This window comes from Netta rufina, assembly GCF_964035555.1.
Source record: "Netta rufina genome assembly, chromosome: 2".
Lineage (NCBI taxonomy): Eukaryota > Metazoa > Chordata > Aves > Anseriformes > Anatidae > Netta > Netta rufina.
The window spans coordinates 124458992-124479044 of NC_140124.1; the positions used below are offsets into that span (position 1 = coordinate 124458992).

The 20053-nt window shown below is 37.1% G+C and overlaps 1 protein-coding gene across 1 annotated transcript in view; it reads left to right on the forward strand.

Moving 5' to 3' along the window:
* Positions 1–15036, forward strand: part of LOC311206398 (extracellular sulfatase Sulf-1-like) — a gene marked incomplete at its 5' end in the record, with an annotated part of 17845 nt that extends 2809 nt beyond the window's left edge. The window contains 8 exons of the mRNA XM_084281679.1: positions 1617–1713; positions 1803–1897; positions 2579–2644; positions 3129–3301; positions 6276–6418; positions 6539–6662; positions 7573–7606; positions 14968–15036. Coding sequence (XP_084137805.1) covers positions 1617–1713; positions 1803–1897; positions 2579–2644; positions 3129–3301; positions 6276–6418; positions 6539–6662; positions 7573–7606; positions 14968–14998 — 763 coding nt within the window. The 3' untranslated portion in view covers positions 14999–15036. The remainder of the gene's footprint in view (positions 1–1616; positions 1714–1802; positions 1898–2578; positions 2645–3128; positions 3302–6275; positions 6419–6538; positions 6663–7572; positions 7607–14967) is intronic.
* Positions 15037–20053: the final 5017 nt, after the last annotated feature.

Below are 20053 nucleotides of genomic sequence, written 5' to 3' on the forward strand. Positions count from 1 at the left end.
ATGATAATTTTAGATCTGCCTGAGTTGTGCTTGTTAGTAGGTGGAATCATGTAACTTTAATATGTGTGTTTAAGGAGGCATCCAGTTACAGTTTTATCTCTGAGGGGGAGTAGGCATCTCTAGAGGGGGATTCTTACTCTGTTTCAAAACATGTATCTTATGATGGATTAATCACCCCGTGAAGCTGACTCCCTTGCTGTTCATTATAAAATCTGGGCTACCATCTTAGCACGGAGGCCTAAATTTTAGATCACTGTAATCCCACTCCAAGTGAAGACAGATGAGATCAGCTATACCATCTTTCTTAATACTTAGGTGTTTGTAGAAACTAACATTAGCTAAACTAAATTAGATATGTTTATCCCTAAAGAGACCTGCAATCATTTTTCCATCCTGAAACATACCTGGATTTCAATTTTTAACTCTACCCTACATCTGAATGAAAAGGCAAAAATTTCAAAGTATTTTTCATTTTAAAAAGCTAGTATGATCTGAAGTCAGGCAGACACAGGTGACAAAAACATTCTATTAATCTTCCTATCACATTTAAAATATCAATAGTATTTCTCTCTCTCCTTTCAGAAGCATCAAATATAACATACATGTTAATTTTGAACAAATAAAAATTATTCTTTCTTTATATTAATCATTTGCAAGCATGGCATTAATAAAGCCTTAAGTGGCTTTATAGAAAAATGATTCTTTCTCCATAGCGAGTTTTGACTTTTACTAAGTAATGTTCTCAGAATTCCAGTTTGTGAGTGAGGAAAAAATCATAATAGGAGAAGATGAGAAGAGATAAGCATCTAAATCTTTCTGCTTTTCTTTTCAAAAAATTTAAAAAGTGTTCTGATGGAGCAGGGCCCAAAAAAAGTCTGTGTCTATAAAACAAATATTTCTATATTTATGGATGTTCTTTTTGTCAGCATGGAGACTTTGAAACTCCAGTTTATAGTCTACTGGATTCTTAATCTTGTTCCACTTCCTTGGACTTTCAATTATTCTTTTTTTTTGGTAGCACTATTTTTTCAAACACTAATATGAATATTTTTATCACTACACTACTTTATTACATGAGTGTTCTCTTTTTTATTACTTATATGAACTTTTTGCTCTAACTTTTAATCTTTATTGATGTTTATGAATTATATTGATCTTTACTCCATTGACTATGTGTTCTATTTTTAATTATTCTGCATACTCATAAGATGAGTTGCATTCATGTGGCATGAAAAACATATTTCTCAGCAGTTGGTGGTTGAATGAGCACATTTAGTTAACAAGAGGCTTTGAATTCTGAACAGATTTTTAGTTCAGTTGCAATCTCATTTCTGATCGGATTAAAAATCTCCAACATGACATTGTCGTTGCATTTTTGCTTAGCAGGCAGAGAGCATCTGTCATGGATATGGAACTTTTTTTTTTATTTTGGAGGTAAAACAGATTGAAGCAATTATTATTATTGTCAGCATGAGAAGATGTTATAGTGTTTATTTATTTCTTAACAGATTATAACAAAGAAATTCTTAGGAATGTTGGAAGAAAGAGAATAAATGGATAGGCAATTGGAAAACCACTGACTTCCTGTTTCTTATTTGTTCAATTTGTATCTACAGATGTTTTATTCTTCCAAATGACACTATTCACTGTGAGAGGGAGCTGTACCAATCTGCCAGAGCTTGGAAGGACCACAAGGCGTACATTGACAAGGAGGTAGGAGATGTTTTGAAACCTGAGTGACGCCTTTGCACTGCTACCTACCCATTCAAAGAATAATTCTGACTAGGCAATATTCTCTGCAGATCGAAGCTCTCCAAGACAAAATTAAGAATTTGAGGGAAGTTAGAGGACACCTAAAAAGAAGAAAACCAGATGAATGTGATTGTAGTAAACAGAGGTAAGATAGACAACATACAGAATTAGAAGCTATGCTGACTGATAAGGCTTAGGTACTTCTCAAGTTTGGTTTGTTGGTTTTGTTTGTTTGTTTGTTCGTTTGTTTGTTTTCTTGGATGGTAAACAAAGAACTTAAGCACTATTGATATTTAAAACCGTTTTAGAAACTCATGACTAAGGTTAGCCTATTCAGGTGTCATTTCCGTAGCAGGGAAGGAAAGAAGCTGATTCATAATAAGTGTCAATGTCTGTGCTGTCTCTCTCCTGAGTGGAACTTATTTCTCTACTGACTTGAGAAAAAATCAGTTAGCCTGTTTCTGGAAAGAGATTCAAGCGTGAGGATAAGTATCTTAATTCAAAATAGCTGAAAATGAAACTACCCCCCGTTCCAACTTTTAGTTAGATCTCTTTCAGGAGTAGACACCACTCTTTGAAGAAGCATGTACAAATTTTAAGATTAAATTTGTTTGTATTCTACTAACATATTGAACCCAGCTGTAGGTTTACCACAGCCTCGCACAAGAGCACTCACACATATATAACTTCTTTAAACAAAATGAAAATCAGGAGTCATTTTGTGTAGTTCCTTAAGAAAATGTCAAAGATGGTATGTTTCTGTTTTGTTTTTATGTTAAAATTAATTGTTTCGTGACTTGATATTTCTTAATAATTTTCAATGTAGCTACTACAACAAAGCGAAAGGGGTAAAGGCCCAAGAGAAAATCAAGAGCCATCTTCATCCCTTCAAGTAAGTTTGCTGTCATCTTCTTACTCTCTCAGCTAGCTTTTTGGTGACTGGAGAAATACGTATGATATTTTTGGAGAGTGAAAGGGGAGAGATGGGGAAAATAATAGGTCATATATGGCAAGCTCTCACAACAAACCTTCAGTATTTTTGGACATACATATGAAGGTTTATGAATAATATTAAAAAGCCCTATTGATAGAAATGGAAGAAATTAATCATTTCAGAAGATTATTGATAAGCAATCATTACAAAGATCCTGTTAAACCTAAATGCAAAAGCACATCACTTCTCATATTTGCTGAGGAAAGCACTTTGTTGTAACTGCTGGGATTGGAAGCTGAGCTGAAAAAGTCAGCATCCAAAAGGGCATATTCTCATTGGCTAATCTTTAAAAAAGCCATATAGACATAAATATTGCTAATGCTCTTGTTAACCAAATAGAAACTGTTCTTCGTCAGACATGCCCAACTTTTTCTCTGAACAGAGAAGCAGCACAGGAGGTAGATGGAAAACTGCAGCTGTTCAAAGAGAATCGCAGAAGGAAGAAGGAAAGGAAGGGGAAAAAGCGACAGAAGAAAGGAGATGAGTGCAGCCTTCCTGGACTGACGTGTTTTACTCATGACAATAATCACTGGCAAACAGCACCTTTCTGGAATTGTAAGTCTTACTTCCCTGTGCAGAGGTAAACTAGGTTGTCCTCTGCTGTGTAAGAGTTCCCACTTCGTTTAGTCAGTCAGGTCATTATTTTGAAAAATGTCACTGAGCAGTGCTGCTGCTTCTATTCTGAAGTCTTAAGGAAGAATGTCACTTGAGTATGCTTGTAATTTTTGTGTTGCATATTTATAAGGAATTATCACAAGATGCTCTATGTGAAATACAGAAGAAGCAAAAAGGAGAGCTGGCCTGTTAAAAAGTAAACATTCATAACCAGCCACTGAGGTTCATGTCACCTTTTGGTGATCAAGATGACCAAATGTATTTGCTAGGAGTTGTGAGTCTTCAGCCTTGCAAGAGGGAAAGAAAAAGGAAGGAAAACCCTTTCCCCATCTGTATCCAAGCAAATTTGTGTGTGCCTATATAATGAAGCTAATCTAACCAATATATAGATTAGCAGAATTAAGTAGCTGTGACACCATGAGATAGAATTAGTGTGATAGAATTAGACATTTCCTGTAGCTCATACACATTTTGTCATTACTATGTCCTGAGGTGATAGCATTGATCTTGTCTTTTAGATTTAAGTTATTAATAAATACTAATGTTATCTTCAATCACTGTTATCTGTTGTATACAACTGTTTGAAAAATTCTGAGCTGAGGTTACAGGAAAAATTAGTTTTCTCTCACAAGATCAAACAGAACTCCTTACTTCATTTCCATTATGTTAAATCAAATTATTTTCACATATTTAATGCAAACTACAAAACTGCTGGCTGGCTCTTTGGAAATTTAAATTTTTCAAGAAATACTCATCCAGTATTATTGACAGGGAAAGATACTCATAAAGCATAAACCTGATACTTTGTCCAGGCTGCAGATCTACTCTGGATCTCATAAAAGTGAGCAGAAGTAACAAATCCCTGAAATAGTAATTCTACATGTTCACCATACAAAATGAATTCTGCAAATACTATGATTAATTCTACTGAGGTTAGAGCTTAAATGTGCTTAATATTGCTGAGAAGTTTAGTGGAACTTTGGCCTTTTCACTACTGTTCAACATAAAAGTTTCTGCAAACCTATTTTTTCCTAAGAAAAATGCTCAATCAAATTTTTTTGAGGGGAGGGGGGCAAAATAGAATCATATCATCTGGTATTCAAGATGTGTATATCTGAATTAAAACCTTTTCCCTTTTCCTCCTTTGCTATGTTGTGGTTTTAGACAAGGGATTTATGACCAAAGATTTTGTCACAAACTCTTTCTTGTGACTTGCCTGTTAAGTGCAGTAGCATTGTGTCATAAACCTCGGTACCTCAGTCTGCCTTAATTTTACCATTTTGATATCAAAGCCTATCATAAACAACTTATTGTGAAGAAAATACAAACACTATCCCTTATGAATTCTCCACATTATTCCCATTTTTGATATTCTAAAAAAATTTAAAGTCAGAACTGCAGAATGCTCACTTACTTTGTAAGAATAAAATCTTATATCTAGGAAATATATTAAGTTCCTTTAAACTTCAGGGTATATAGATAACAATCCTACTGGGACATGCTTCAACATTTCTAGGCATTCAGCCTAGACAAAACAACATTTTTCTCAGCTTTGGTGGCGGAGGAGGAAAAGTGATTGAAAACTTTATTTTCAAAAACTTGAAGATCAAATGGTGATTAAGGTACAATAATATGACTCTGAAGAGAAAATCTGCTAAGAGCAAATACTCATTTCAAGAAAGATGTTGTCTCTTACTGATAATCTGTTCTGACTGCACTAGAACTTTTGCTAGTAAGATTTTTATGTCTTAAAAATTTCCTACAGCAGTTATATGCATGATTTTTGTTTTAAAGGCAACAATTAGATTGATGTATTGCTTTTTAATTGTGGAGTAGCAAACAGTTAAGAAAAGTGTTCTCATATTTCTGTGCATTCTGGCAATGCTCCAGAAAGAGTCATGGGGTAAAAAAAAATGTCTCTTTGATGCAGTTCATAACTGAAAGAAGAGCCAAGGTATTGATTCCAATAGCATGGATGAAAAGGGCCAATACCGTTACTAGTTTTATAAAGTGTGTTAAACACAGTAACACTATTACAGGAAGCTACAGAACTAATTAAATAAAAATCTAAGGCACTATTAATATTTTATTATTGGAATTAAAAAGATATTCTTAGATATTCTTCTAAAACAAAGTGTTGTTATCAGTTTGTTTAAAACTCAAAAGGTTCTGAGCCTTTCTGAGCCTTTTCCACAGGCAGAATGAGATTATAAACAGCCTTAAAAGTATTATGTTTTGGGGAAGAAGTTTAGACAACTCATTAAACGTATTGTACTAAAACTAAATCATCTAATATTTGTGTTGACACTACCTATTGTCTCCTACTATTCTGTTGGTTAAACTACAGTTTATTGAAAAGAAATGAAAAGAGGCTCACCTACTATCATATTTGAAAATCTTGATATTGCACAAAATATGCAATATAAAGACCAATTAAAGCATGTTTCAGTCCATATGTGATTTTACCCTAAAGTACATGTCTCTGTTTGGTTAGCTGAATAGCTGTCCATACTTCACCACGTTTGAGATCTTCATTTTCTCTAATGATGGCTTAGAGACATTAATCTCACGTGTGACACCTGGCTCTTGGTGTCTTCAGTCTGGAGTGCAATCCTGCTCCACGTTTCCCCAGGTTGAAAAGTAAAATAAATCATATATAAATGAGAACAGAGTATGTCCTATTAACTATAGTAAATGCTTTATTCTGTTTTATTTAGGTATATATTTGAGAAATTTGCATGTTAACAAAGTTTGTTTGTCCTGTTTTAGATGAGACTCTAATGTTATTTGAATATAAGATTTTTTTTTAATTGATTTAGAATTTAAGTAAATAATCTATACATTTTGCTAGTACAAGAAACAACCATATTATTTTTCAGCTAAGCTAATAACTTTTTTTTTCTTTTACTTACAGTGGGCTCTTTCTGTGCTTGCACAAGCTCAAATAACAACACTTACTGGTGTTTGCGGACAGTTAATGACACCCACAATTTTCTCTTCTGTGAGTTTGCAACTGGCTTCTTGGAATATTTTGATATGAACACCGATCCCTATCAGGTAAACTCCTTTCCCTGTTACAAAATATTGCGCACTAAATTCCTCTGTTGGTTGTTTATCATTATTTTTTTTATTATTTCCAATAATAAGTATTTTCTCCCCCATTTCTCTTTTTCTCAGCTGACAAATACTGTTCATACAGTGGAAAGAGGCATTTTGAATCAATTACATGTACAGCTAATGGAACTGCGAAGTTGTCAAGGTTACAAGCAGTGCAATCCAAGGCCTAAGGGACTTGAAACAGGTACAAGCAAAGTAGAAGAGAGTGTCTATTTCTATTGTATTATGTTATTGTCATCTCCTCAATTGTATCCATGAAGTCTCAATCTTTTAATTGTTGCTCTGAGTAAATTGGAATGATCTAAATACATCATCCTGCATAACTGCATGACCAGAAAGCTTCTTTGCAAGTTTGCGCAGGTTATTATAGACAGACATTGATGACAAACAACAACATTTGACAGAAATTCTGCAGAAAGTTTATCATGTTATTTGCATGAAGCAATAACAAGCATACACAGATCCTCTTACTCATAGCCATAACCCTTTTCTCTATTGCAGGATTTATTTGGTTAGGTTCTGCCTCCCAGTAGCAGATGAGATATTAAATCCTGTATTTATTCTGATTGCTCTCTGCCTGTATGACCAACCTTGGGCTCTACACCAAACTGGGACTTAACATTGCAAATTTCTAATCATATGTAGCCCTCTCTGTTTATAAGGAAAGCAGTATTTCTTTAGAAGATTCTCTGAATACAAAAATAGGTGGCATTTATACTTCATAAGTCTGGAATTCTTTGCACTTAAATTTGGTTGATTGAAATTTGTTTGTTTGTTTGCTTGTTTGTTTTTTTTTTACAGGAATATTCCCTTATATGTATTTTATATTGTTGCATCTTTGTATCTCTTTCTTCAGCTACAAACATTTCTCTTTATTAATCATTTGGGGGTTTTATTGTTTTTGAAAAACTATGGTTTTTCAGTTCTTTTATATAAAACTTCCAGGAAATCTTTATTGGACTGCAACTCTGTCTTTATTTAACACAGTACATTTCTTTTTAGGAATTAGATGCTGTGCATGGAAAGCTACATTGTGAATGGTTTTACAAGTTCTAAACACTAACAAAAGTTACTCTTGTATTTTCCTATATCAGGAAATAAAGATGGAGGAAGCTATGATCCACACAGGTATCCACACTTTTTTATTCTCCTCAGCAGCTTCTTTCCAAATAATTGCATGATTCCAGTCCATTTCAACTAATGTCTGTATCCTGCCATGTTGCACACAACCATAGCTTTTGATGCATGCCTTTTCTAACTACTTTACAGTGAACTTGGCCTTTGTTTTTTAGACCTACCATTCTGCATTTAACTTATCTTATTGTCACAGCAAGACTTCATACAACTCATGTTCCATGCCTGTATTTAGTAGATATTTACACAGGGAAAATAGAATAATGTCTTTTGGTTGTTTTCCTGTTGCTACATTTTTGGTTGGTTTGTTGTTTTTGTTGTGGGGTTTTTTGTTTGTTTGTTTCTTCCTGTTTTTATTTAGGAAGTCTGTACATACGCTTTTTAAATTAATAATAGATGTGCTTAAAAGGCTTTCTGAGATGTATGTACCCAAAGAGCCTAGTCAAATCTACAGAAGTAAAGTAAAATCTTCTCACTGGCTTTAGAAATTGTTGGCAGATGCTGCTTTAAGCAAAAACAGTGCTCAGTTTGAGCAGCATGTGCACAGAAGCCAGAATTTCACTGGAAGTAAGGCAGAAAGATAAGGCTCCTTTGGGCAGGGTGCTTTCAGACCAAACCTGACATGTGAAACTAAATCTTTTTAAAAGGTTGCAGTATTTGAACTGAGGAAGGGCAATGGGTGAGATATTTTGTCCCAAATTCTCAAACCCAAGGTATGCAAGAAATACTGCTGTTTACAACTACATTTACCATATGTACCTGTTTATTCCAGCTACTCTTTCTGGTGGAGGAACCAGGGAAACATAAAACAAAAGCCTGATGAGGCTGAAAAATCCCCATTCCTCACAGTACAGCACTTGCTGTTCAGTAAGCAGTACTTGTACTAAGGGGAAAAACAGTTTAGAAGACGTCCATCAGATGTCGTATTTAGACTTGATACCTTCTCACTGTATATCAGTTTTATACATTTTCATCTCCATGTGCTTTGGTGGAGTAGCTCCTGATAACACTGCTTGCCTGAGATGTAAATTGGGCCTGAGGAGTACACAAGTCTATAGAAAACTTTTTTTTTTCACAGAGTCTTTCGGGAAGAATCCTGTTATTAGCTCCCAGCAGCCAGGGAACAATTAAGAGAATGGATTTCAGTGTTTTGTAGTTCTCCAATTTAAGCAGCTATTTTTTCCCATGCAGCTAATTTCATATTTTCTCATTTGTATATTTTTGGGATGTGGGAAAATGATGTTTTTATTTGGTTATACCTCAGTTGTTTGCATTGCTTATAACAGCCTAGTGGGAACTAGTTACTACAATGATAATCCCTGTAATTATGCTTTGAAGTCTTTCATTAGAAGATGTCCTTACAAATATTCCTAATTTTAACTACAGAGCTAACAGAAATGGCATCTTTAAATTGTAGGATTTAATGAAATAGTAGAACACCCAGAAATAATCTTTAAGTTATATCTTGTTGCACAGTGTAGTAATGAAAATATTTTAATTTCTGATACTAAGTCAATAGCGGTAATGCTACTGGTATAAATGGTATGTATAGTATAACACAAATGACATTGCTCAGTGCTGCTCCATTCCAAACACCCAGCTTCTCAGTGTACTCAGGTGCCTGGGTTCAGCATATGGTTCAACCCGTTTCCTGATGGAATTTTTTTTCTAAACTTTTTTTTTTTTTAATTAAAAAAAAAAAATCCTTAGGAACCATTAAAAGAATATGTTAGAGGACCCTTTTTATGTTAGAATCATAGAATCATAGAATATCCTGAGTTGGAAGGGACCCATAAGGATCATCAAGTCCAACTCCTGGCACCGCAGAGGTCTACCCAAAAGCTTAGACCATGTGACTAAGTGCACAGTCCAATCGCTTTTTAAATTTGGACATGCTTGGTGCAGTGACTGCTTCACTGGGAAGCCTGTTCCAGTGTGCAATCACCCTTTCGGTGAAGAACCTATTTCTGATGTCCAGTCTAAACTTCCCCTGCCACAGCTTAACACCTTTCCCACAGGTCCTATCACTGGTGTTTACAGAGAATAGGTCACCTGCCTCTCCACTCCCCCTTGTGAGGAAGTTGTAGACCATGATGAGGTCCCCCCTCAGCCTCCTCTTCTCCAGGCTGAACAGGCCCAGTGACCTCAGCTGCTCCTCATACGTCTTCCCCTCTATGCCCTTCACGATCTTTGTTGCCCTCCTCTGGATACTCTCCAACAGTTCAATGTCCTTTTTATACTGTGGTGCCCAGAACTGCACACAGTACTCTAGATGAGGCTGCATCAGTGCGGAGTAGAGTGGCACAATCACCTCCCTCGACCAACTAGCAATGCCATGCTTGATGCACCCCAGGGTATGGTTGGCCCTCCTGGCTGCCAGGGCACATTGCTGGCTCATATTCAGCTTGCTGTCAACCACAACCCCTAGATCCCTCTCTGCGGGGCTGCTCTCCAGCGTCTTGTCACCCCATCTGTATGTAAAGTCAGGGTTGCCCCGTCCCAGGTGCAGGACCCGGCACTTGCTTTTGTTAAACTTCATACAGTTGGTGATCGCCCAGCTTTCCAATCTGTGCAGGCATCTCTGCAAGGCCTTTCCACCCTCATCTGAGTCCACAACTCCTCCAAGTTTGGTATTGTCGGCAAATTTGCTCAGAACTCCTTCTAGTCCTACATCCAAATCATTTATAAATACATTGAAGAGGACTGGCCCTAAAATGGAGCCTTGAGGGACCCTACTAGTGACCATCTGCCAGCCAGATGTGTCCCCATTTACCACAACCCTTTGAGCCCTACCCGTCAGCCAATTGCTCACCCATCGTATGATGTTTTTGTTACGTTGTATGCTGGACATTTTGTCCAGTAGGATCCTATGGGAAACCATGTCAAAAGCCTTGCTGAAGTCCAAAAAGATTACATCAGCTGGTTTCCCTTGAAAACCAGATCACCTAGGCGGGTGATCTTACCATAAAAGGAAATCAAATTTGTTAGGCAGGACCTACCCCTCATGAACCCATGTTGGCTGGGACCAATGACCACATTGTCCCCCAGGCACACTACAATAACTTCAAGAATCATCTTCTCCATGATTTTTCCAGGCACTGATGTGAGACTGACAGACCTGTAATTGCTAGGGTTTTCTTTCTTACCCTTCTTGAAAATTGGCACAACATTTGCCAGCTTCCAGTCTACTGGGACAACTCCAGATTCCCAAGATCATTGAAAATTAGTTGAGAGAGGTCCCTCAATGACATCAGCCAGCTCTTTAAGCACCCTGCGATGAATCCCATCCAGATCCACAGACTTGTATGGATCCAGGCAGAGCAGCAAATCCCACACACGTTCAGGGGAGGTTGGGAGTTTATCATGCCCACCATCATGGTCCTCCAGCTCAGGGCACCCTGGGTCCTGAAGCCCATCATCAGTGTTGAAGACAGAGGCGAAGAAGGCATTAAACGTCTCTGCTTTGCCTGTGTCATTGTCTGTGAGGAGACCTTCCCCTTCAAGTAGCAGACCTATGTTTTCTTTGGTCCTCCTTTTTCTGTTCACATACCTAAACAAAATTTTTGTATTGTCTCCCACAGACCTGGCCAGCTTCAACTCTAATTGGGCTTTGGCCACATGAATTTTCTCCTTACAAACATGAACAGCATCCTTGTTGCCTGACCCTCCTTCCAGCAGCCATACACTTTTTTTTTTCCCCTAAGCTCCAGTAGAAGATCCCTGGTTAGCCAGGCTGGCCTTCTGTCCCATCTGCCTGACTTCTGATAAATTGGAATTGCCTGATCTTGTGCTTTTAGGAGGCAGTGCTTAAAGATTGACCAGCACTGATGGATGCCAATGCCTTCAAAACCTGCAGATAAACCAGTGAAATAAGAAAGGAATAACCCTGTGCTGCCAAGTCATTTGAATCCCTTCCTGCATAATTTCTCAATTCAGATCTGCTTCCACTTCAAAATGTCCTAAGTTAGTACATCACTGCAGGTGTTACAAGTACAATATTGGGACAATGGGCCTGAATGAGAACAGCCAGTGTAGTGCTGTTTGCTTAATACATAGGGATAAACTTTAGCAGGGAAGAATTTGTGTTACTTGTGTCCTTTGACATACGGACCACGAATCCATAGATAACAGGATGTGTAAATCAGTCTCCTCTTTCCTGTTTGTCCATGGTCTTTCAAAGCCACTAAGGAAGTGACTACCTACTTACCTTGAGTGGAGATACATCCACATGTTGTGTTAGTTTGGGGATAACACAGCCACAGATAGCATCACGGGACTCTGAGGCACAATAGTATTGGACAATGAAGTTTAGATAATGCGTGACTTTAAAAAAAAAAAAAAAAAAAAAAGATGCTTTATTATGAACAGTTAGTAACATTTTTTGTCTCTTTTGGGTCTGTGGTATAGCTGAGAGATTCCCTAATATCCATAGAGGGAAACCACTGATGTGCTGTTACTCAAATGCAACTCATCTGCATTTTCCTGCTTCATGCCTGTTTGTAATGAGATTTCTTACAGGAGAAAACCTTTTCTTTCCTCTCCCTTTCCCCCTGTATACTTTCATTTCAGTGGGAAACTTCATGCTTACTACTAAGTTGTGGAATTAAACTGTGAGTTGGCTTGCTCTGTCAACCAACATAGACTCAGCTCTATGACCTTAAGACAGCTTTCCTATTTGTTTAACATGTATGAATACGTTACCTTTGTTCCATGCATTTAAACAAGTTGTTTTTTTTCTGCTTAACATGAAGGTCATGGAACAATTTCCAGTGCCTTCCCAGCTGTGAAAATCCTCACTCATCAGCAGAGAAACTGAGACTGCAGAAGCAGTCCAACAGTTAGAGGGGAAAAAATAGTTTCAGTATGATGGACCATTTAGCTCTGGCTCAGCCTTTGAGCTATGTTATAGAAATACAAGCTCTTTGCTGATCTGAATTCTCTGCCACACAGCCCTGTTGCCCCATTACTGGGGTTTGATGAGGAACTCTGCTCCTCCACCCTTGGACAGACAGCAGAGGCTCTTCTGGGCCCTAAGACACCATCCTGACCTCTGCTTTGCCCCACACTGCCCTGGTCCATCCCCAAAATTGTTACTGATAAATGGCAGCACTCCTGTTTCAGTTTCTGCCATACACCAAAGCACTTTGGCCATTGACTCTCTCTATGGAAGTTTATTGTCCTATGCAGGTTCTGATTTGGCATATAAAAAACAATTTACAAAGCTGTCAATACAAATAATAACAAAGCAAAAATTAAATAATTTATCATTTGTAGTGTAGTTAATCTCTTTGAGGGTTGATGACTTTTCTGATTTTTTGATGAATTTGAAGTTCCTTTTGATTAATTTTTATTAATTTTGATTAATTTTGAAATTCCCCAAAACTATATCCCTTCCTGTGATGTTTCCTAGGGCCCTTTATACCTCTAAGCACCAGAACAGTAAGATTTATTTCTTGAAATCTCTGCAGTACTTCATTATTATTATTATTATTTGTTTGTTTCAGGAAACAAATTATTTATCATTTAACTTCTTAAGATGTTGCTCATGGCCATGCTGTGATTTCATTTCTCTTGTCTACTTCAGGAAAAGATGAAAGCAAGGCACCCTGTCATAACTGCTCTACCAAATCCAAAAAACTTGTGTTGCTTCCAAGCCACTTTATGCTGGGAAACAGAACCATAATTCTGTGGGAAAAACTTTAAAAAAAATAAAATATATACATTTTACATTGTAAAATATTTGCAGCTGTCGTGTTAGATGAAGAAATGTCAATTAAGAGCAAAGATTCAGTTTACAAGAAAGGAAAGTGATTTCACTTTGGTGGGAGCAGAATGAGGCTTCTATCAGAATGAGGCTCTTCATAAGAAAAACTCAAATTTCTTTTTTCCAACTATGACAGTATTTTCCTGAGTTTCCATATGATGGACTAAATATTGGAGAAATTCTTTCTACTAAGAAATGATGGAATAGTAAAGAAGGAAAGACTATAAGATAAAATAGATACACATTGTATCTGCTGTTTTACTTGAATGAGAAAAGGCAAGTTAAAATGCAAATAATTAATAGAGATGTCAAGAATTCACTGTAGGAATGAAGAGTCTAATATCGATAAGTGTTTGTACTCAGTTTGCACTGTTGGACTATAGCCACTTGAACTTCCAAGGTAATTAGTACTACCTTACCAGCCTGTACATTTTTCAGAAGAATGTCATCGCAGTGAATTAATTACTAAATATTGCTTACAAGACTTTTTTGTAAGGACAGATCTGACACTTCCCCTGAATGGCTTTTGCATTACCTGATTAGTTTTTCCTTGTAGGCCACTTTGTGAGTAAAATCTTTGGATGAAAGACAGTCTGTGCAGTGAATTTAATGAAATAGTGGTGTTAGGTGTTACTTATCAGTGTAAAATGAGCTTCACAGTACATCTGATAATCTGGGTCACTATAGTCACTGCAGTGACTTTTAAAAATCTTTTGGAAATGGATATCCTTCATAACTTTTTTTTTTTTTTCCAGCTATGATGAGTGTAAGAGGTACTATCATTGCTACTTATAGACTCAAGTCTGTGCTTTTTATTCAGACATATTGTCTGACAAATCTGTTGGATACTTTCTTTGAAAGCTTTTTATTTTTATGGGGAAAAAAAAAAAAACATTTAGAAGATACTCTATGTATATTTTAATAACATCTTACGTAATAGTACAGTCCTATAATTCACACCAAGTTGTTACAGTTTTTATTTCTTGTACATGCTCCATGTAAATTAAAATGAATATTTACAGAGTAAATATAAAAGCTACCTTTGGCTATCTTGTATTAAATAAAATGTGGCTAGTTGTTTTGCAGACCTTATGTCTCAAGCTATTTCTACACCAAATTCCTATGGGCTTGGTCAGCAATGGCTTTCTGGTTCTGGTCAGCAATGGCTTTCAGATTCAGGCCCAGTTATTATACTTTTTATTCATCACATCCTTTGGCGGAGTGTTTAGAAAAGGCAAATGGATTATTTGTGTACTGAAGCAAGTTTTTTGCCTTGAAATATCAGAGGGAAGATTTGCCTTTAAATGCCATCACAAAGTCCCATTAGGCCAGATTCTGCTCAATTTTACCAGCCCAAGGATGCAGCAGAAGACATGGGTTTTACCAGTGTGTGTTTAGCAGGAGCTGTGAACACACCTGAGGCCACAATCATTAACGAGACGACTGAAGATGTGGAGCATCTTATGTTTTCACCTACATATGCTACGCATAGTGGTGCTTTCAAGCAAATGGAAGTATAAAAGCACGTGGCAGCTTTGCTTGCACTTTTACACTGGTGTTCACCATTAGGCTTTATTCTTTCTTTTAACAGAGGACAGTTATGGGATGGATGGGAAGGCTAACCTGGCCAATTTCACTGACAACATCAACTGGCAAGGACTGGAAGACTTGTACAGTGTGAATGAAAGTGTATATGAATACAGATACAACTATAGACTTAGTCTGGCTGACTGGACTAATTACTTGAAGGATGTAGATAGAATGTTTGCACTGCTGAACAGTTACTACCAGCAAAATAAAACAGACAAGGCTAACACTGCTCAAAGCAATGAGGATGGGGACGAATCATCTACATCAGCCTCAGCGGAAATGACTTCTGCTGAAGAATCGAGCGGCCTGACTGATGAACAGTTGAGGCTTATTGTGCCAACAAACTTTGCAGCCCTAGCTTTGAGCACCGTGAATTTAAGTCAAGAGAGGAAACTTGAATTAAACAATGATATTCCTGAGAAAAGTAGTTTGAATGATGCACACTGGAGAAATAATCATCAAGATGAAAAATGGAGAGAGGATAAAGAATCAGACCGCTTTAATATGGATTTCAGTGGGAACGGTTTGATAGAGTTGGAGTCCCGGCATAGCTTCATGCTACAACGTGTCAGCATTCCTCAGAAAGACACTCATCAGGACAGTGATACTATGGAAGATGTATTTGGTGATCAAATATATCTTCCTGTGAGGTCCAATGAACCCCTTGTTCATCAGGCTGTAAATATATCCATTAGGGATTCACCTATCGGTACCCAGGAAAGAGAAACTTCCTTGAAAAAAAAGAAACAGAGTCTTACAGGGGAAACTTCACAAATTCGAAATGTAGAAGGCAGTGCCTCGTCTCCACTCTCCTTGGATTAGATCAAGTGGCAGACCATTAAATAAATTCTCCTTTCTATTATTAGCAAACTAATAAAGGTAATCATGACAACTGACATTCCATGTTCATTGTAGATACATTTTGCAGCTAAATTGAGACCAGCTCAGTATTTGTCTATGTGTATTTACTTCATTCACACGCACATACCTTCACAGTGAATCTCCACACTGGAAAAAGTTTTCCAGCATTTTAATGAAAAGAAACAGTGTTAACTTTCTAAAGCAGTAGCACATTCTCTGTAAGCTAATATTATTTCTTCAAAGAGGATGTTCAAGTTATTTTCTCTATTTCCAAATGATCCCACCATGAATGAATGTTTCATTTCACCCAATCTGTCTGCATAATGTATTTTTGATAAATTATTTTAACCACTGGAAATTCCTAATGTCACACTTTTGAGTAAAATAATGTTGCACTTTTAAAATCTGTATGCCATACCATTTATGAATCTAATAATTTACCTGTTCTTAGTTTGCTCATTGTCTAATGTAATTGTGAAACCGATAAATAGATTAACAGGAAAAAGGTAATCAGCACGGATTGTGGAAACAGAATGAATCTTATTTTAGCAAAAATATTGCATGTTTTTGTTACTTTGTTTTAATTAAATTTACTCTCAGAAAGGTATGGCTAATAATTATTAATTGTAGGAGGATCTGTTTAAATTTGATTGTTTCCCTATATATTGATTACGTCAGTATTAAAAATACACAATTTTTTTTTTGACTTTTCTTTTTTTTCCTGATACTGGTAGAAAGGTTTACATCAATACGTACACACTTTTGTCAGCACATCTGATTTTTACTGCCTTGAATCTTGAAGTCATTCTTTTCACTTTGATCTTGAAATCATTATTTTCATTTTGACACTTAAATTCTTACTTTGTTTTGTTTCAAGCAGGCATAAAAGGGAATGATAAAATCATGTTAGATTTACATTATTTCAGATATAAAAGGCAAATGAGTGAAAAAGTTGTAGCTTAGATAATATCTGTTGTATTGTTATAATTTTTTTCTTGAACTTTACCATACATTAAATTTTATAAAGTATAATTCAAAAATTACTTTGAAAATCTGTACTACTAGAACTTAATATCTTCCCTTGCTTTTTTTTTTTTTTTTTTAATAAATTTCTGAATAATTAGCACAACAGCAAAAAAAGGAGAATTACCTCAAACAGGTGTAATTCCATAGTGTCCAATTCATGGGAGTGTTTCCTATCTGTTATGTTTCCTAGTGTAGCGAGTATTTTTTGGTTATTGCAAGCACTGCAGTTTAAACTTACATTCACCACATTGTATTTTAAGTTGAAACTTTTTACAAAGGAAATTCTTTTAGTAGGATTTTAATAATTTTAAGAAGCAGTCTTTTTGATGGACTCTGTACATATGTTAAAATTAACTAGCTCTATCTGATGTATGTGTTATGGGCTGATTGATAGAACAAACGTATTTATGGTCATGAATGATGCTATTTGTACATAGATTTCAAGTTACTAGGATACAGACTGTGTTTTTAAATCTTGTATATTTCTGTGATACTTTTATAGAACAATTCTGGCTTCGGGAAAGTCTAGAAGCAATATTTCTTGAAATAAAAAGTGTTTTACTTTACCTGCTTCAGAGAAGTCCAGATGATCCAGCTTTCCTAGTAATTGACTTATTTTAAAAATATGTTTACAGTTTCAGTTTTAAGAATCCATCCACTTTCAAAGCAATGGGTAATGAAATAACACACTGCATTCTGTTAGTTATAAATTATTCATGGAGATTGTGAATAATATATATTTTTTGTTCAAGACATGCTGTGATTTATTTATTTTTAATCCCAATTCACCTGATCCTTTCTTCCTTGAAGTCAGGGCTCCTGGCAGCACAGCTGGTGGTTCTCAGGAGTAAAGCAATATTACATGGTGCCATCCCCTGGTTCCTCCTTGCAGAGCTCTTCCTACAACAGCAAAGTGCAGCAGACTGGATATGTAGGGCTGTAGGGGTTAATGAAAATATACCATGGGTCTTCAGAAGGAGTGTCTCCTTGCACGAGTCCACAAAAACAAAACAAAACAAAACAAAAGTTGTCAAGGAACCTCACTCATACCTTTGTGCAGGGAATTACCAAGCATCAAGCACGTGCCCTCCATTCTCAGAAAGTACGTTTCCTTGAAAGAATTTAGTAAGGTGCTTGCTCCTCTCCTAATGCTTGAGCAGACACAGAGAAGGAATGGTGCAACAGCACGGTCTTTTACCCTCACATTTACCCTTCTAGTCCTCCTTTTTTAGTGACAGCTTAAAGTACTCACTCAGAAAATGGAAGATAAGAGTTTGCATCCTCCTCAGTGTGAAAATGGTCTACCTTCCTTCTTCCAGGACAGTGCCTTGCCCTCCAAACTATCAGATAGTGTAGGTGGGAGCTTTTCTGACAGCTCTTATTGCAGTGTGGAGGAAAAAGAAAATAAACAGAAAACAGACTCATTGTATCAGGATTTGCTCAGGATTTTTCTCAATGCCTGAGCACCCATGGGTGATTGTTGCCCAGGAGGTGTTATTCTGTAATAAAACTTCCTCCTGTAGCTTCAGCAAAAAGCAATCCTGTCTGAGTGTTCTGACACCACTCTGCAGCCAGAACCAAAGTGCAGTAGGAGAGGTACGAACTGCAGAGTCATTTCAGAAACATATGTCCCATCTGAAGGGATGCAATCACAGCCTTAGCTGCCTCGAAGCTGCCTGGGATAATTTTACTCCCACTCAGGCAGCAGATGTCAGCGCAGAGCCGCACAACTGTTCCTCTCCTGTGGCCCTTGCACTGCCTGCAGTGCTTTTCAACCCCTCCTGCCGAGGTAACTCATTTATGCAGTTTTAAACTAGCAACAATGCCCTTCATGTGATAGAAATCTATTAATAGCTTTATCCACAGCCTACTCCTTGATTTAATAGTTCTACTCTTGGACACTGGAGACATTCATTCTGCAAAACGCTCTTTAATATGGTTATATGTATTGGAAAATGAAAATGGAGATTGCTCACCACGAGCTTGGAGGTCAGACAAGAACTGGGCCCCACAGGTTTGTCCTCCGGTCTGTGAAACAGCAGCTCCTTGCTAGTTGCACATGTTGGCTGAAGTTGCCTGAGGGCTGAAACCTGCAGTACTGTGCACGTCACTGCAGTTTCTGACTTAGGTCATAAACTAAGTGCACTTAGATGCTTCACAAAGCCAAGCTGTGTTCTGAATCAATGCAAATTCAGCTGCTATGTGGTAGCAAATTTTCCTTTGGTCAAGGCTGTTGTTTCATCAGAAAGAAGCCACAGCTTACCCAGCCATGAAAAATGCAATACAGGTCGAAATACTTTTGGCATAAAGGCTCAGCAATGAAGCATGTCTAGAAAAATACATTCAACTTTAACTGTTCTTTGGATCTTGAAAACAAGGCTGCCCTGGGACAGAATTTTAATTTATGGATATATCTATGCTTACAAATAAAAGTGATCTCAGAAAGTGAGAGACCTTGCTCCAAAACTAAATAGTATGGCCTAGGTCACATCCACACTGCAAGACCAGGTTGGCCACAGCCACATTATGAAGCACTTAGCCCTGGGGATCCTCTTTGCTCTGCTGATTTTGGGTCTGGGGTACCAAAATACATTTTCCATTTGTTTTCATTTTTAAATGCATGCAGCACTACAAAGGTATGTTGCTTTTATGGTGTGGTACTGTGGTGTGTGCTACAGGCCTGAGGTGTTACATGAGGACATGTGGGTCCCTGTTGTATTTGGTGTTGGGAGGAACAAGGAGACCAACCCTGTCTCAGCCACTTCTGACATTTGGGAGCTGTCTGTGGCACAGCCCTACCACACAAACCACATGGAGGTAGCCTGTTGGTGTGGTCCAAACTAGAGCCATGGAGTGAAATAAACACTACACAGTGCAGACATCAGGAGTCTCATCCCTGGGTTCATGCCCCAGGCCTCTATTGAGCAGTGTAGATGCACATAGACTTGTACCCTACGTGTTTTTCTAACTCTGATGATATCTAGTTCAAACAAACTTGTATTTCTTTTCATGTAACCAATATAAATCAAATTTAATGCTAGAGGAAATAAGTGGAAAGACTTGGTTTTCTCTGACTAAGCGCTAAAAAAGTAAACGCTTCATCACCTTATCCAGACTGATTGCACACTGATGCAGGTACCTTTTTGTTTGTTTGTTTGTTTTGTCATAAATAAATAAAACACACTTGATATGCTATTTTT